Source organism: Miscanthus floridulus, chromosome 9 (assembly GCF_019320115.1).
Source record: "Miscanthus floridulus cultivar M001 chromosome 9, ASM1932011v1, whole genome shotgun sequence".
Taxonomy (NCBI): Eukaryota; Viridiplantae; Streptophyta; class Magnoliopsida; order Poales; family Poaceae; genus Miscanthus; species Miscanthus floridulus.
In genome coordinates, this window is record NC_089588.1 from 92,246,728 (window position 1) to 92,263,204 (window position 16,477).

The 16,477-nt window shown below is 45.1% G+C and overlaps 1 protein-coding gene and 1 long non-coding RNA gene across 4 annotated transcripts; both read left to right on the forward strand.

Moving 5' to 3' along the window:
- The first annotated feature begins 749 nt into the window (after positions 1-749).
- On the forward strand, positions 750-2,299 carry LOC136482382 (E3 ubiquitin-protein ligase BOI-like). The gene has a single exon (XM_066479594.1). The coding sequence runs from the start codon at positions 857-859 to the stop codon at positions 1,898-1,900; it is 1,044 nt and encodes a 347-aa protein (XP_066335691.1). The 5' UTR covers positions 750-856; the 3' UTR covers positions 1,901-2,299.
- An 8,433-nt stretch (positions 2,300-10,732) lies between these two features.
- Positions 10,733-14,249, forward strand: LOC136482383 (uncharacterized). 3 transcript variants are annotated; one of them, XR_010765056.1, is made up of 3 exons: positions 10,733-11,131; positions 11,213-11,355; positions 11,815-14,249. It is a non-coding gene; the product is annotated as an uncharacterized lncRNA (long non-coding RNA). The 3 variants fall into 3 exon arrangements; XR_010765054.1 differs by having other exon boundaries at positions 10,733-11,091; XR_010765055.1 differs by having other exon boundaries at positions 10,733-11,058.
- The last annotated feature ends 2,228 nt before the right edge of the window (positions 14,250-16,477 follow it).

Genomic DNA, 16,477 nt, shown 5'->3' on the forward strand with positions numbered 1-16,477 from the left:
TCAGATATATAATAATGCCACACAATTTGCGATATGCTACGACTCAGTTTAAATAGTTATATATCACAAAATATTTGTTTTTCATAGTAAATAAAAAATAAATTAACAGAATCATTGGCATATGCCGACGGATTCACACCTGTAGAGCCAGTGGTACGGGTGCTGTACGCATCCCGAGCAGTGAAGGCGTGGGTGGGCCCACCACGGCCACGCTTTTGTCGGGGCCATTGCGGCAGCCGCGCGCCATTATTGCGTAATCGGGTGTTAAAACAAATTATAGAATCCGTGTAATTTGCCAGAGTAATTTATTAAGTCTAATTAATTCGTTATTGACATGTGTGTTACTCTAGCAACACATTATTAAATTATAGAATAATTAGGCTAAAAAGATTCGTCTCGTATATTAGTTGCCAACTGTATAATCAGTTATTTTTTAGTCTATATTTAATACTTCATATATATCCAAACAATTGATGGTATAGAAAGTAAACTTAAGTGGAGAACTAAACGAAGCTGATACGGTTCTGTTCGCTTCATCGTACCAGCCATGCTTAACAATTATAATATATTATTTTTCTCTCGCAACAAAATAGAACATCAGCCGAACCAACCCAAACTATCAGACGAACATGTGAATAACGGTGCCGCCGTGCATGCACATCGCCGGGGTCCACGTGGCGTCGCCACCTCCCGCTCTCTATATACCCGACCACCCCCCTCCTCTCTCTCGCCTTCACTTCACCACCGTGTCTGCCTCCTCTCCTCGTTTCTCCGATCTTCACTGACTGAGAGCCTTTCTCCCTCCCTTGTGATCTTGTCCCTTCCCAAGAAGGAGAAGACCAGGTTTGGTGGTGACATGGCCGTGCAAGCGCAGTTCGGCGGCCTCGCCGGGTGCCTGCTTCCCTACGGCGGCGGCGGCAGCGGCGGGTTGGCCGAGGAGCAGCTGCAGGCGCTCCTGTCAGCCGCCGCCGCGGGCAACAAGCAGGCCCAGCAGTACCACTGCGCGGCCGGCGTGGCCAGTGCCGTGCAGAGCGACCTGACCTGCAACGGCGGCGGCGGCGGAGGCGTGGTGGCGTCGCAGAAGCGCGGCAGGGACGGCGACCTCGAGCAGTACCACCACGTGCCGTCCTCGTCCGCCGCGCTGCTCCCGATCCCAGGGGTGGTGGTGCATCAGAAGCCTCCGGCGGCGACGGCGGGGAGCATCGCTAGCAGCCGGATGGCGGACTCCGCGGCGGCGTCGACCAGCGGGCGCGGCCCGCTATGGACGGTGGACACGCTGTTGGCGGCGGAGCTGTGCCAGCAGCAGGGCGCGGCGGAGGTGGACGCGCTGGTGCGCGCCGGGTCCGAGCGCCTGCGGGCGGGGTTGGAGCGGGCGCGGAAGCGGCAGTGCGAGGCGCTGGCGCGCGCCGCCGCGGCGGGCGCCGCGAGCGCGCTGCGTGAGAAGGAGCGCGAGCTGGACGCCGCCCGCCGCCGCGCGCAGGAGCTGGAGGAGCGGCTAAGTCAGGCGGCCGCCGAGACGCAGGCGTGGTGCGGCCTGGCGCGCAGCAACGAGGCCGCCGCGTCGGGCCTGCGCGCCACGCTCGACGCGCTGCTCCTCCGCGCCAGTGTCGGTGGTGGTTGCGGTACGGCGCAGCAGGCCGCGGCCGAGGAGGAGGGATTCGGCGAGTCCGGGGGCACGGACGACGCGGAGTCGTGCTGCTTCGTCGACGCGGCCGAGGACGCGATGCCGCCGGCCCCGGCGGCGAACTGGGCGTGCAGGGCGTGCGGCGGAGGCGAGGCGTCGGTGCTGCTGCTGCCGTGCCGGCACCTGTGCCTGTGCAAGGCGTGCGAGCCGAGGGCGGACGCCTGCCCCGTCTGCTCCGGCGCCAAGAACGCGGCCATCCACATCGCGCCCAACTGATCGCGACGGGTTGGCTCCGATCCGGCGATCTCGGCAGCCGGCGCCGTTCGGTTGGTGCAAAAACCAGCCGGAATTCAATGTTCACGCAGAAAATCACTGTCACTGTTGACGCTCTCACAGATTCCTCCGAATTTCTCTCAGCCAACAGGGCCATCGATGAGTTTTATTAATTAGTAGGAAGTAGTAGGTAGATTACTACTCCTATTAGGTAACGGTAAGTTGGGCCGATTAACCCGTTCGTCGTCTGCTGCGTCGTGTTCGCCCGATTGCCGCTGTTAAAAGGTGAAATTACCGATGGGTGGAAGTCCTGTTTTGGTTAACAATGGACATGTGGTGTAAAGGATGTTAACCTTTCTGGCTTACCAATACTGTTTGTTACTTCACCATGTTGTGATTTTTTTTTGCTTTTCCTCCGGTTTCGATTTGATCCGTGTCAAGTGCTGTACTACGCAGAGCATCCTATGTTTTTGTTGTTGCTCTGTTTCGTCGTCCATGGACTTGCCCAGTTGGCAATTGCCACCATCATGCAGCCTGTTCGCTTGCTCGAGCCAGCGTTTAGGACGAAACGAAACGAACAGGCTGATGGGGTTCGTGGCGGATCTGAAAAGATGCCCGTGTGCATGCAATGCAATGCAAAAGCTCGCATTCAACATCGACGACGACGAGGCGATCTGCCACGTTTTCCGAGGTGGACACGCTTTACTGTCCGTATTGATGAATGCGCGGTGGGTGGCGTCATGGCAAAGATAAAAATCCTACAAGCATGAATGCATGCAGTACGGAGCGTGCTGCCTGCCACTCTGTCTGTCCGCTGCTGTAAAAAGAAAATGTTTTTTTCTTTTTCGTTCGGCAGAGAGCTGCAGAGGCAGAGCAAAAGCTCTCGGTTGAGCAATGCCAATGCATGCATGCCATCAGCTTTTTGGTCGTTGGTTGCGACGCGCTGGAGCTGGCGACGCCTTTGCCATCGTGCCACTGCCATGCTTTGCTTTCTCCTTTTCGCTGCAGAAGTAGGAGTAGGAGACTGTAGGCGGCGATAGCACACCGGCTGCTGCAGCGAGACAGACGCTGGTGTCTGCGTGCCACTGCGTTCTCTTTCTTTTCTTTTCTTTTCTTTGTTTGAAGGGCTGCTGAGCTGCTCCGCAGCAGGAGCGCAGTACAGCATACAGCATCATTTGGCAATTGGGCTGGCTAGCTTGAACAAGCAATGATCGTGGCTCCGGCTGGCCGTGGCTGTGTCGCCTGTCGGTGGGTGCGTGCAGAGCACCGCAAGCAAACCACTGCCACTGGTGGTGGTGATGCATCACACTCGTAGGACACGGCTCCTCCATCCATGGGCCATGCATGGCCCCGCCGGCGGCCGGAAAAAGGAAGCAGCAGCGCGTCGTCTTTTTCCGGTCCGGAGACGCAAAAAGATGCACGCATGATGCGTCATGTCCTCAGGGAGACGCTGGTCGCATGGTGCGGCCTTTTGCCTTTCGGTTACTATCGATCGAGCTTTGGAATAACCAACACGCAACGCGGCCACCACACTCTCTCTCTTGCAGATGTGAGACGCATGTTTGTTTGCAGTGGCACTGGGCTAGGACCAGCAGCGTCCGACGCACCACTTTGGCCGGTTGGGATTGGGGGCACCTGGAGTAGTTGTCAGGCACACACACTTGCGTTGCCAATGTGCCATGCCACCAGTCCGTTTGCTTTGCCCTTTGGTGCATTGGTGGGTACCGTCTCTCTTTACGCTGCCTAGACTAGACACCATCATCATCATATCGGTGCTTTGTTTCAGAATGGCCGATTATTGGTGGCGTTGTACTAGTACGTTTGGTCTCCTCGTTTCTGTACCGCACACAGGCAGGCAGGCAGGCAGGCTAGGAACATGGTGCAATGTACCGGCCTGTTTGTTTGGCTATGGCTCATCGTAAATGATCGTAAATTTCTAGTCGGAATAGTATTTTTCTCTCACACAAATCAGCTAGCAATACTTCTTCATGAACCAGCAACGATACGAATCAGCCAACCGAATAGGCTGTACGTATATGCGTGCTTCTCCGGCGCTCCGAATAAATCAAGTTTAGAGTTATCTTTAGCCCAGACATTTTTAAGTTCGAGGATCGAATTTATATATAGAAAAATATGTTAAGATTTATGACACTAATTTGGTATCATTAGATACACCATAAATTGTATTTTCATAATATGTTCGATTCATATTACAAATCTCTGTACCTTAGAAATTGTATTTAGGGACGGAGGAGTAATTGCTACTCCTAGATTAGCTACTAGGACTATACCCACTCCATCAATAAATCAACATGTAGAATTGTTCTAAGTCAAATTATTATAAGTTTTACCAAACTTAAAGAAAGAAGTGCTTCTATAAATTGATTTACTTTGGGGGGCAAAGGTTGTATATATACGGGCTCTAAGATCCGTACAAGATTATCGGGACCTTGTGTGACAAATGGACCGAAGTGGTTTAAACCTAAGGTTGGACGACTCGCTATATTAGTGAGCTTGTTTATTCTACCTTGATTTGGCTCTTTTTTTAATGAGCCGAGCTAGCATTTTAGCCTGTTCAGTTAATGAACTAACTCAAACTGGCTCACAAGGCAGCTCGCGAGCAAAACGAGCGAAGTCTTCACAATCCAACAACCTAAATTAGTAACAATTAGGTTTTCGTGAACTGAAATCTACAATTGACATATGCTATTCCTGACACTTATTTCGTTGTCTTGATGATTGCATAGAATAATTTTGTAGCTATTGATTTATGCATTAGTTATAGCTATTAATGAGCTGGCTTGTGAGCTAAATGAGCCAAGCCGAGCCGAGCCAGAGTTTTAGCTTATTTACTTAACGAGCCGAGCCGAGTGCTGAGCCAACTTGTTATCCTAGTAACAACCTTTTTTGAGCTGAGTCATAACACTGTCCTATCTAAACCTCAGTCCTCAGTTTCTTTTTAATTAATTCAAAATACGAATACAACAACCCAACTAATTAAGATCCCGTTTCGTAAGCCCTACCAAACGGTTGAGTAGAAGCCGTTTGAAATCGCTTTTAGTGAAAAAAAAGAAAAAAGCCCCCGGGAGGAGCCCTCTCAAACAAGGGCTAGGTATTCTTACCTTTATTTCCCTTAGCTTCAATGAATTCCTATCCGGACTAGCGTGCACTTTCGGTGCAATGCGCCTTTGTCTCCTTTCCTCTTTATTCGTGCAAAATGCAAACACATATCCATATGTGTGCGTTAGCCCTCGTTTAGTTGCACAAACTTGGCGCCGCCGAAATTCATGCACACTATAGTACACTATAGCATTTTCGTCTATGTTTGGTAATAATTGTCCAATCATTGTCTAATTAGGCTCAAAACATTCGTCTCGCAAAGTATAATTAAACTGTGTAATTAATTTTTGATTTTGTCAAATTTGGATTCTGAGGTAACTAAACACACCCTTATTCTTTGCTTAGCTAGCTTTTTCCTGGCTGCTAGCTTTCTAGCACGTGCCTCTGCAGTTGTAAATTCTTTCCTCTACTAGTTGTCTAGTACCGTACTCCTACGTCTGGATGTAGACATGCATGTAGCTGTGCATCATTGCTGCGATCTCTCTTTCTGTGTATAGTACCCACTTTCGGAGATACCGAAGCATGCACCACTGATGGAGGTAGCTAGGGGTCAATCTAGGATCATCATGACCGATGGTTCTGTAGCACGTAGTGATGATGATCCAGCGGGCCAGCAGGCCAGCACTTGGAACGAAGCCAGTGCTTCATTCACCTGCGTACGACGAAGACGCGATAAAAAAAACCCGTTAGGGCATGTTTAGTTCCAAAAACTTTTTCTAAAAAGTGCTACAGTAGCCATCACATCGAATCTTGCGATACATGCATGGAGTATTAAATGTAGATGAAAAAAAACTAATTACACAATTTGGTTGAAAATCACGAGACGAATGTTTTAAGCCTAATTAGTCCATGATTGAACACTAATTACTAAATAAAAACAAAAATGTTATAGTAGTCAAATTCCTAAATTTGGTCGAACTAAACGAGGCCTCAATTTGGCCGTTTTCAGACTTTCAGAGCATGCTTCTCGATCTTCACTCCAGCCAAAGTGCTATATATACTAGCCACCTTTTTAATCAGGCGTGCCGGCCTAATGCGCTGCTGGTCCAGTCCAGATATGCATCGATTATATATGAGCCTTTAATTTTAATCAATGTGGACTGTTAATTGGAGCAGAACGTACACATGACAGTGCAAAGTTATTAGTACTACGTACTATAGGCGCGATAGTGCTGCGCGCGGGCCTGTAATTGGTTTGCTCATTTTGGAATTAGTATTTTGTTAGTGGTAATGGAATGGCACCGATCGGTTTTCTTTGTTTAGGCCAGTCTCAGTGCGGATTTCATAGAGTTTTATGGGCATTAAATATGTTGACATGGCACTGTCTCGATGAAGAGAGAGAAGATAAAAGTTTCATGAGAGTAGAGAGAGTTTTATGGGGATGAAACTCTTCTGCACTGTTTTCAAAATATAGGTGTGTTGAAAACTGGGAGATGAAACCTCCACTGAAACTGGCCTTAGGCCAACTGCATTCCTCTTTGTTAGATGATGTGATCATTACGGCTACGAACAATGGAGGGGCCATGCATGCATTGCATCGTTGGCACAAACATGAACACTAGGTAGTATATATAGGGAAAAACACTAGAAATTCTTGTCATTTTACGAATACAAGTTCTAATGTCCGCATTACCTCACAAAACTTCAATAAAAAAAATCTCAAATTGCACACAGGGAAATGGAATAAATAAATAAAAATCAAACTTCATTAGAGGAAGATCACTACTAAAAGATGATTTTTTTTTCAGAAGACGACCCTTTTTATTTACAAGGCCAGTCCAAAAAGTGTATGTATCTAAAAACACCTAGTCAATTTTAGAGGTCTTCTGTCCATTTATATAGGCAGTCCTATAAAATGCGGGTGGCCAGTGGCTTGTGTCGGTGACATAGACCTAGGATGCCACCATGTGGTTGTGGGGGAGCAGGATTTGGGGGAGGGGGAGGGGGGGGGGGGGGGTTTGCTTGACCTTCGCCACTGTATGACATCTTCCTCTTCCTTGACAATAGCGTTGGACACCAAGCCCACCGTCGTGTCGAGCTTGCTTCTCGTACATGCAAGAGTCGTAACCTCGCTGCCCATGGTGCTGATGTCCAAGGCGAGCACATGTTCTAGCTTGTGCGAGGGAGAAGAGGCATGGAGGGAGGAGGATGGAATAGGATCTACCTTTAGTGAGAAGGGAGCGACGGATGTGGAGAAAATCGAGAGAGAGAGAGAGAGAGAGAGAGAGAGAGAGAGAGAGGCGGGGTGAGAGGAGAAGTGGCGGGAGGTTATAGAACTGAGAGAGAGCTTGATCAATCTAGAGTTAGAATATGGGTGAGAATGTGCTTCGGATAAAAATGAGATAGGAGAAGGGCCAGACATGCGATTTTTAGAGGCAAACCTCTTAGGTGGACGTACTATGAAAATAACACTTAGAGGGAGTTTGGCAGTGCTCCTCTCCCATCAACTCCACAGCCAGAATCAAAGCACCTGGTGGATCCCCAAAGGGCAGCTTCGCATCCTCATACATTGAAAAGGGCTCTGGCTCCTTTGTTTTGGGTGCGGAAGCACTTTTACCGTTGGGGGCGTTTAGTGTGGCTTCGTCGGCTCATGTTAGAGCCACACCAAACAAGGCCTTATTTTTAGAGGTGGGCCCTCCTAAAAAGTATTGCTTCTATTAGTTGATTTTAGGAGGCGGTTGTTTTTTATGCTCTTTAAATGAATCACCTGCCTCTAGAAATTGATGGTATTTTTGAAGCACACACTTTTGTCCTACCTCCGTAAATAATTAGGATTTTATGTCTATAAATAGATTTACTATAAAAAATATATTTCATGATTAATCTAATGATATTTATTTGTATCACAAATATTGAAACTATTTTTTTATAAATTTGGCCAAACTTGATATGATACAATAGTAAATTACTGCCCCCCAAGAAAAAATGTTTATTTTCTAGTCATTCCTCCTAACCACCAATATAATGGACTTATTGCATGCGTGTTAGTTAGACACTGCATTTTATAGACACAAATGCTCCTTGATATGTTGTAGAATGAAATACATTTTTTCTTGGTACATTAATCCAACAAAAGTTATGTTTTTGAGTTGTTATGCATTAGAGAATGCATATTGGCACTTAGCTTGAGATGTCTGGTTAGTTTTAAAGCTAGCATGCAATATGATAATACTAGGTGAAGACAAACTTTATATCAAAAATTATAGAGCTTAAAGAGACTCCCTTCGTTACAAATTAGACGTTTTGTCTTTTTAGATACATTACTTTTTTCAAATTTATTTAAACATAATGTATATCTAAATACATAGTTTGTATATCTAAATACATAGCAAAAACTATGTATTTAGAAAGGCCAAACCATCTTAAATCTGGAATAGAGGGAGTACAACTTTGTAATTGATGATATTTTCATTTTTCTGGAAGGTTGGCCACCAGGATATTAATTTCTTTAGGAGGTTTTTATGGTTTTTGGCCCTAAATGATATTTCATTTCTGATTGTGATTTAATAATTAGTCTATACTATGTATCCTAAATATTAATGTTGTTTTTATATATTTAATTGAATTTAAAAATGTTTGATTTCTCGAAAAGTGCCACTATTTGCGGAAGAGAGGGAGTAGCTTCCTGATTCCTCCTCTTGCATATTGACCGTTCCGTTCGGTCTGCTTTCTCTCTGCGTGTGGGCCGTCGCCCCGCCACGCGTCCAGAGGCTCCGGTGCCCGTTGGTGATCGACGACGACGCCACGACGCGACGGACGGTGACCAACCAAGCCGCGCGTGCCCATGCAAGCCCAACGGATCGGACAGGGAGGGGCAAGACAGGCCATGTGCTCATGGACCATGGGCTGGTGGTGCGGCCTGTGCCTGCTGTGTCCGCACACAGCACACCGCCCGTGCATAAACTAGCTGTACAGAGTTGGACGTACCTAGACCTAGACCTAGGTAGCTACCGGCCATATAGCTGGCACTCCGTAGCCCGTAAATTAAAAGTTTGTGTGCAACTGTGCACGCACCCGCACGGTAGATGGGGCCGTACGTGTACGTACTCGCGTACGTTGGCACGGACGCAATCAAGCACACAGTACGTACACAGCTACGTACGGTAGTCTTTTTGAGCCTTTTTACGTATCCGTATGCTTATATACATAAATACTGTACTGTGTTTTATTAGATTCGATGGTGACAGTCAGCACAGCTACCACGACGTGTCCGGTCATCTTTTAACAAGCACAGTAACAAAAACACAATCCATTCTTGAAGAATGATATCCTCATGATCTCACAATCATATATATACACAAACAATTAATCATGCACGCGGCACGCCAAATGATTATACATATGAGCTACACTACACTCATCCATACACGCAGTTGAAGCTAGCTTAATCTCCGTCCGTACGTGCGAACACCAAATGAAAACAAAAGTGAACGTACATACGGGAACAAAACAACGGGCGTGATGTCATTCGATGATGATGCTCTACGTTACGTGCATGCACACAAGGGGACGAATGAACATGGTCGTGGCGCGCTTCACGCGACTACTGATCATTCAAGAGCGTGTACCGATTCCACTCATCTTTTTAAGAAAAGGTTCCCCTTTTTCTTATGTAATGTAATAACAAATAAAGCGGTTATTGATCCACGTGGCTAGCACCAGTACGCCCGGATGACGCCCGTTCGGACGCCCACGCAGCCTACCACTGTCCGCCTTCGCCCCGCCCCACGCGCGCACTCCGCCCCCGTCTCTGCGCCCGCCGGTCCTTCCCCTGATCCCCTCCTCTCTCTCCGCGCAGACGGCACTTGGGAACCAGGATGAGCAGCTGAGGACGAGCACGCCCCCGACGCGCCCCGACCACAGCACCCCCGTCCGCCGGCCCTAGCGCCCCCGTCCGTTGGACCCCAGGTGCGCCGCGCGCCCCGCCATCCGCCCCCGGCTCGTCCTCGGCCAAACAACATAAAACACTTACAACATGAAAAAAACATTTGAATGCAATATAATGAAACATTTGGAACATTGTCGACAGAATATCGTCGGCAGTCCATCGAGGGATATACCCACGATGGTAGATTGATTGGTATAGGTGCGCATGATCAGGATCTAGATGGTAACAGAAACACAAGATATGAGATTTAGACAGGTTCAGGCCATCAAGATGACGTAAAACTCTACGTCCTGTGTTCTGCTTGATTGTATTCATGAGATAACCCTAGGCTAAGCCCAGGATTTGTATCTGGATCTCCCCGTCGACTAGGGGACCCCTACCCCTCCTTATATACTCTAGAGGGGTAGGGTTACAAGGAAAGTTCGCTAGTCGGCAATATGGTAGGTATTCTATTTGGATTACAATATCTATAAAAAGAGTCCTAGCAAATCATATCTTCTCGAAGCCTTGCGGTACACGCCGACCAGTGCTGTCACTACACCACAACACCGTATCACCCTCAGACATCTAACACTAAAAATTATATTTATCGATGGATGATCTGTCGCTAAAGATAACTCATAGACCGCCTGTCGCTAATTCTATATTTACTTATTCACAGTCCGTCGCTATAGGTATTCAGATTTACCACTGCCTTGTCTGTAGCTAAAAACATCTATATTGTCATGTGGTCTGTCCATAAAAAGTGGACCCACCTCGTCGGCCCAGCTCATGCGTGAAATTTAGCCCAACCCGGCAACTCGCGAGTACAGAGGGGAGCCCTAGATTTTGTTACTCCCCCATGTCCCAAATCAGCGCCGCCGCCTACTCTCTCTTGTCTCCCTCCCGATTACCTCCCCAAATCGCCGCGCCGCCAATCCCACCACACACCGAGAGGAACTCCACAGCGCAGATCCATCTCCTCCCCAACGCCTTTCTCTGTGCCTGCTCTCATGGCGCCTTCCTCCTCTGGACCAGTCCTCCTCACTATGGTGGGCCGGGGGCGGCGTCGGACAGACGACGCCTTGGCGCTGATCTGAGGAGGTGGCAATGCTGGCCGAGGAGGAGGCGACGGGCTCAGGACGTGGTGGCACAGGAGACGAAGGCAGCAGTGGTAGATCTCCCGTGTGGTCCATGCACATCGCTGGTGGATCTCGTGCCCCACCTTAGTTCGCTGGATTTTGTTCGTTGGTGCCTCTGCTTTGCCTCGGTTCCACGGAGGTTTGTTGGTCCCTGTTCTCTAATAGCTTGCGGTCTCTGTTGGACAGGTCCTGCTCCAGAGCGCCTACGAGAAACAGAGCAAACAACACGTTCCGGCGGCCGGGCTGCTCCCACGGCCATGACGCGTTGCCGTGGCCCTGTGACAGTGCACCTGGGACCTTGTCTTCACCCGATCTAAATGTCTCTAGAAGTGAGCCTGCCACTCTTGCCTTCTTGTTCTTTTCCCATTGTTGCTATGCTTGTCACTGTAAATGACTTCTACTAAATCAATTAATTTTCTTTTCTTTTTCTATGCTGGGCTGGATAGTTAGTCTCTATCTAGAGTTCACTTTAACGTTCTGCTGATAATTATCAACAAAACTGGCTTTCAATCATGTAACATGCTTGAACCAATTTTCAGTGACAGTCAGCCATGAGCCATCTACATGGTAGATGAGCAGGCAGGAAAATTTCTCTGCTGATTCCCTACGATGTGACCAAATTAAAACCTCTCACTGCTGCATGTTTAGCGGCTCAATGGCTTCGCACAGTTTGAGGTTCATTCAGAAAGATAGCTAGTTGTTTAGAATTTATAATTAAGTGATTAGTAATTCTATGCAAAAATGAATGGAGTCTATATCTTACACACCGTTCTTTTGTGTAATTTCAGGTTTGAAAAAAAAGAGTTCCAAATACACCGGCTGATGGGTGTTCAAGTCTCTAAATCAGCACAGGGTGCTCGTAACTACGCTAACTTTTATTTCTTAACTCCGAAGTTAATCAGCCACGGCCGAGACTAATTTAGTGTTTAGGATAAATTTTATTTCTGAACTCTAAAGGGAAATAGTTAATCACTATTGATTCCTTTTTATTTTTGAAGTCTGAAGCTAATTTTTATATGCATATATCAGTGCAACATGGTAGCACCTATGAAGTTACTCTTGTTGCCTATTAGTGCAACATGCATATATTTACTGTTGCTGCAATTTGGTCATAAATCCAAGGAACATTTACTGATTGTAGATTACTTAATAAAATGTTTTTCTATGTGAAGCTTTTCTTTCTCGATCATCTCATTATTTTGCTTTGCTTGCTCGATCATCTCATTATTTTACTTAATAATACAACATAGCATGCAGCAGTGTTTGTTAGCCCTTTTTAGCAGCACCTCACTCTGATGTAGTGATGTTCATATGGCTCCCTTAAGTAGTTATGTTCTGTTACAAAATATACTTGCACATCAAACATTGCATCTGGATTGACAATATATTCTGTCTTCTCCCTTATAGACAAGACGTTCATTTTGTTAGCCTTTTTAGCAGCACACCACTCTGATTGCAGATCTTCATTATTGGCAAACTATTACGTGATGAACTAATGTTAGTATATAAAATAAAGCGAAACTTAAAGAGTAAACTTTAAGTTAGTTATAAATTAAAAAAATAGAATACCAGAATGGAAATATCTTCTTCAGTTCTGGTCTATATTAAGCACCCAATCGACAGAACCAATCCACTTTGGAAATAATGTACTTAATTCAGGATTACAAAACCTGGGAGTCACTCCATTTGTTGTATTCTGGAATTTAGTTGGCCACTTCTGCCAAAGAAACAGAGCAAATGATGAATGGCATTTGCCCAAATCATTTTAAGATTAATACCTTAATTAGACTAATCTAAATTTTTAGCAAGTCTTGACCTGAATTTTTGCAAGTCCTGATCTGAATCATACAACACCTAGGACAGTGGGAGTCACTCCATTTGTTTTATTCTGGAATTTAGTTGGCCACATCTGCGAACGAAACAGAGCCGATGATGAATGGCATTTGCTCAAATCATTATAAGAACAATCGAGACATAAGATTCAGATTCTCACAATAATACATGATGCTCAACTATTGTCTTGAGTGTTAGGCCTTAAAACAATGTTGCTTGTTAGTATTAGTTGTTACTATTTTAGCAAGTTGTACTTGAGGTACAATTCTGCTTTGGTGAATTATCTGATTGTAGCCTTATGCCCAAAAATATGTATGAATCATATTGGTACTTTGCTTGCAGCTCATTTACCAGTCTGCAACTAGACCATTTTGAACTTGTTATGTTCCTACAAGTATTGATTTACTATATATATGAAGCAAACATGAACATAAAACTCTTGTTTCCAACTTTCATGGTTCTTCTGCCATTTTGTATTTGTTATGTCCCTACAAGTATTGAGTGGTGATGGTTCGATATTTTTCCTTGGAAATCTGAGCATTGATTACTAGTCATTTCTTTTTGATATAGAGGGTAACTAGAGATGGATCCTATCATGTTTCAGCAAACCTGTACCATAACAGTCATTTGGGCTGCAACCAGCATGTTTGATCAGCATGTGTGCTGCGGAGCAAAAGCATTTTGGTAGCAACCATCAAGCAGCAAGCTTCAATCGGCCTGTCTGGTGGAGCAGATTGTGGTAGTAACTAGTAGGAATCAACCTTGGATCATGTGTCTTGTGGAGCAAAAGATGATAGGAAACATCCAATAAGGACCAAGCAACTATGTGAGTAATTTTAGCACAAGGAATGAGGCTTGTGTGGCTGTCTTGGTTGTGCAGCAGCATAGATTATTATAGAAATTATCTAGTTATTGCCATCTAGAATGTAGCCTATGTTGGTTGTGCAACAAACACTCCATTTTGCCAAGTTAGTGCCTATGCTATGTGCTAGTGCGAAAGGTTGTTTAGGAAGCAGTAGCTTCATGTTGCTTGCTCCAATGTATGACTTAGGGATATAGTAGCATCATATTGAGATGTATTACTTTTCTAGCAACTTAGGCTCTCTACTGACTTTGTGTTGCAGTTTTGAGATGTATGACTTTTCTAGCAACTTAGGTTCTCTACGGACTTTGTGTTGCAGTTAAGGCAGTTGCTTCATGTATGACTTAGGTTGGCACATGTTGCTAGATGTATGATTGTGTGCACAAAACTTAGGATGTGAAACACAAACTACTAGTATTATTGTCTACTGAGATGTGCATTGATGTAATTCTTTTGATGTTTGACTTTGCTAAATGATGTACACAAATATATAGTGTACAAGACAAGTTAGATGTAATAAATATTGACCTCCGTGTGATATATATGTGCTTGTGCACCGTCGTGTGACATGTGGACACTATTAAGCTTGAATATGGGTTTGATATGTGCTAAATGTAATTGTATTTATTGTTTTGGTATATTTATATTGTCCTAATGAATAATCTATCGCTATAAATACATGGAGTATTAGATGATCTGTTGGTAAATGTTTGGTAACAGAGTGTCTGTTGCTAAAAAGTAGCAATGGATTGTCTGTCGCTATACATTTTAGGGCACCACACAATCTGTTGATAAAAAGTATGTTTGTCGCTAAAGACTTTTAGTGATAGCACTTACACCGTCTGTATAAGTCTGTCGTTATAACTTTTTAGCGACAGATCATCTTTTAATATTTCCACTTTTAGCATCAGATCGTCCATCGCCAATCTTGGTGTTGAGGTGTAGTGTGTGCGCGCGTGTCTTGATCTTGTGGGCTAGACCACACCTGATGGTGTGGCCCATGCATGTTCTTCGCCGTGGGTACCTAGGGTATATCCTCCACAAACATGCACTTGTAACATGTAGCAGAACCGACCAATTTATAAGAGCACAAGTAAAATGGCTGCCCGTAAGAGGTCGCAATGTCATACTTGAGCCCATATAAACCCGGTAGTCCGTCGAGTACCGCAACGGGTCTCGATTAACCATCAACATACAACCAAGATCGTATATGATTCAACATACATGTCATACGTTACATAAGGTTCACAAATGCAGCTCATTCATTAGAGTACGAATTAAGGTTATTACAAACCAAGTTCAGTAAATAGTAGCGGAAGCAAATTAAAGTTTGAAGCTAACACCTACCATCATAGTTCAAATACAATGCCGACTCGTGATCACACTCCCACAAAAGCATGTAAGAAGGATTAATAAGGGATGCCTGCCTAGGACTCACTCCTCATCCACGACGGGGCAGAAGTAGTTCTTGCAATAGCCATGATAAACTATACCATCTGCAACAATGGGAATAAAACCCTGAGTACGAGAAGATACTCAGCTAGACTTACCCATCATAAACTAAAAATCAAGTGACTCTAAGTATTATGCAAGGCTTTATAAGTGAATGTAGCTTGACAACATTTTGCATAAAAAGCGACTAATTCAGTTGTACAATTATAATTCGGTCATCAAGTTAATTATAGCTATTCACCTCTAGATTAACAACTAACCTATGCCAAACATATGGTATATTATTTAGTAGCATACAATAGTAACCATAGCCGGTGTAGTAATTCTATGTTCATCCGAACCATCATATTCCATAACACAATTACTACGATGTTGAAGCTAGCCAAGTTTCTCATTGTCCGGGAGAGACGGCGACTTGAATCGATTTCAACCAGCTAGGAATTTATTTCTAACACAAACCTAGGCAGACCAGATCAACGTCCACCTTAGGTCATGTTTGGTACAACTCAGGTCCACATTTTGTGGGTTCACCTAGCGCTGCACAATTAGGGACAACCAGTTGCTAGGACGTTTAGGCTCGGTCTGCCCTTTGGCTCACATCTAGCTCCCCGCATATTCTTACTACCATCCAGAGCGTGCACTCTAACAGAATGGAGCCTAGCATGAGTTGAACTACTCGGCTTTATGGTCGGAACGAGCTATTCGGCCAGCTAAGTGAGAGACATGCGTTTAATCTTGTCAGAAGTGCCAACAACGGTACGGTCCTTAACCGGCACAGATGGAATCACATGAATCCACCTACACATAGACTCCGCCCCGCCTCCATTTATATTACCCCATGGTTTTTTTTCCATGATAGCAAATATAGCTAACCGTGCTGCGGTATCCACCTATATCTCGCAGGTGATAGGAAATCACCTGACTTCTACTAGTCTAAGCATATATTCGATCCTAGATCTACACAGGGTTAAAGGTATATATAACTGGACAAGGTAGTTCTATGCATCAAGTGTTTCCAATCAACTCTTATAACCTAATACATCAAACATAAAGGACTCAAGTGATATTTTATAAAACATAGGAGACTTAGAATGCTCCGGGACTTACCTTTGAGGAAAGAGGTTGGCCGGTGATCCAGGCACTTAAGGAGGTCCTTGAGAGTTTGCTCCTCTTCTCCTAGAGTTACGACCATAACTGGAGTTATACACATCAAAATAATATGGTCGTGGATATTTTAGAAAGCTTCTGAAATTGCCTACAACTTTATTTTAATACACTTAATGTGATTCAACAGTTATCTAAGT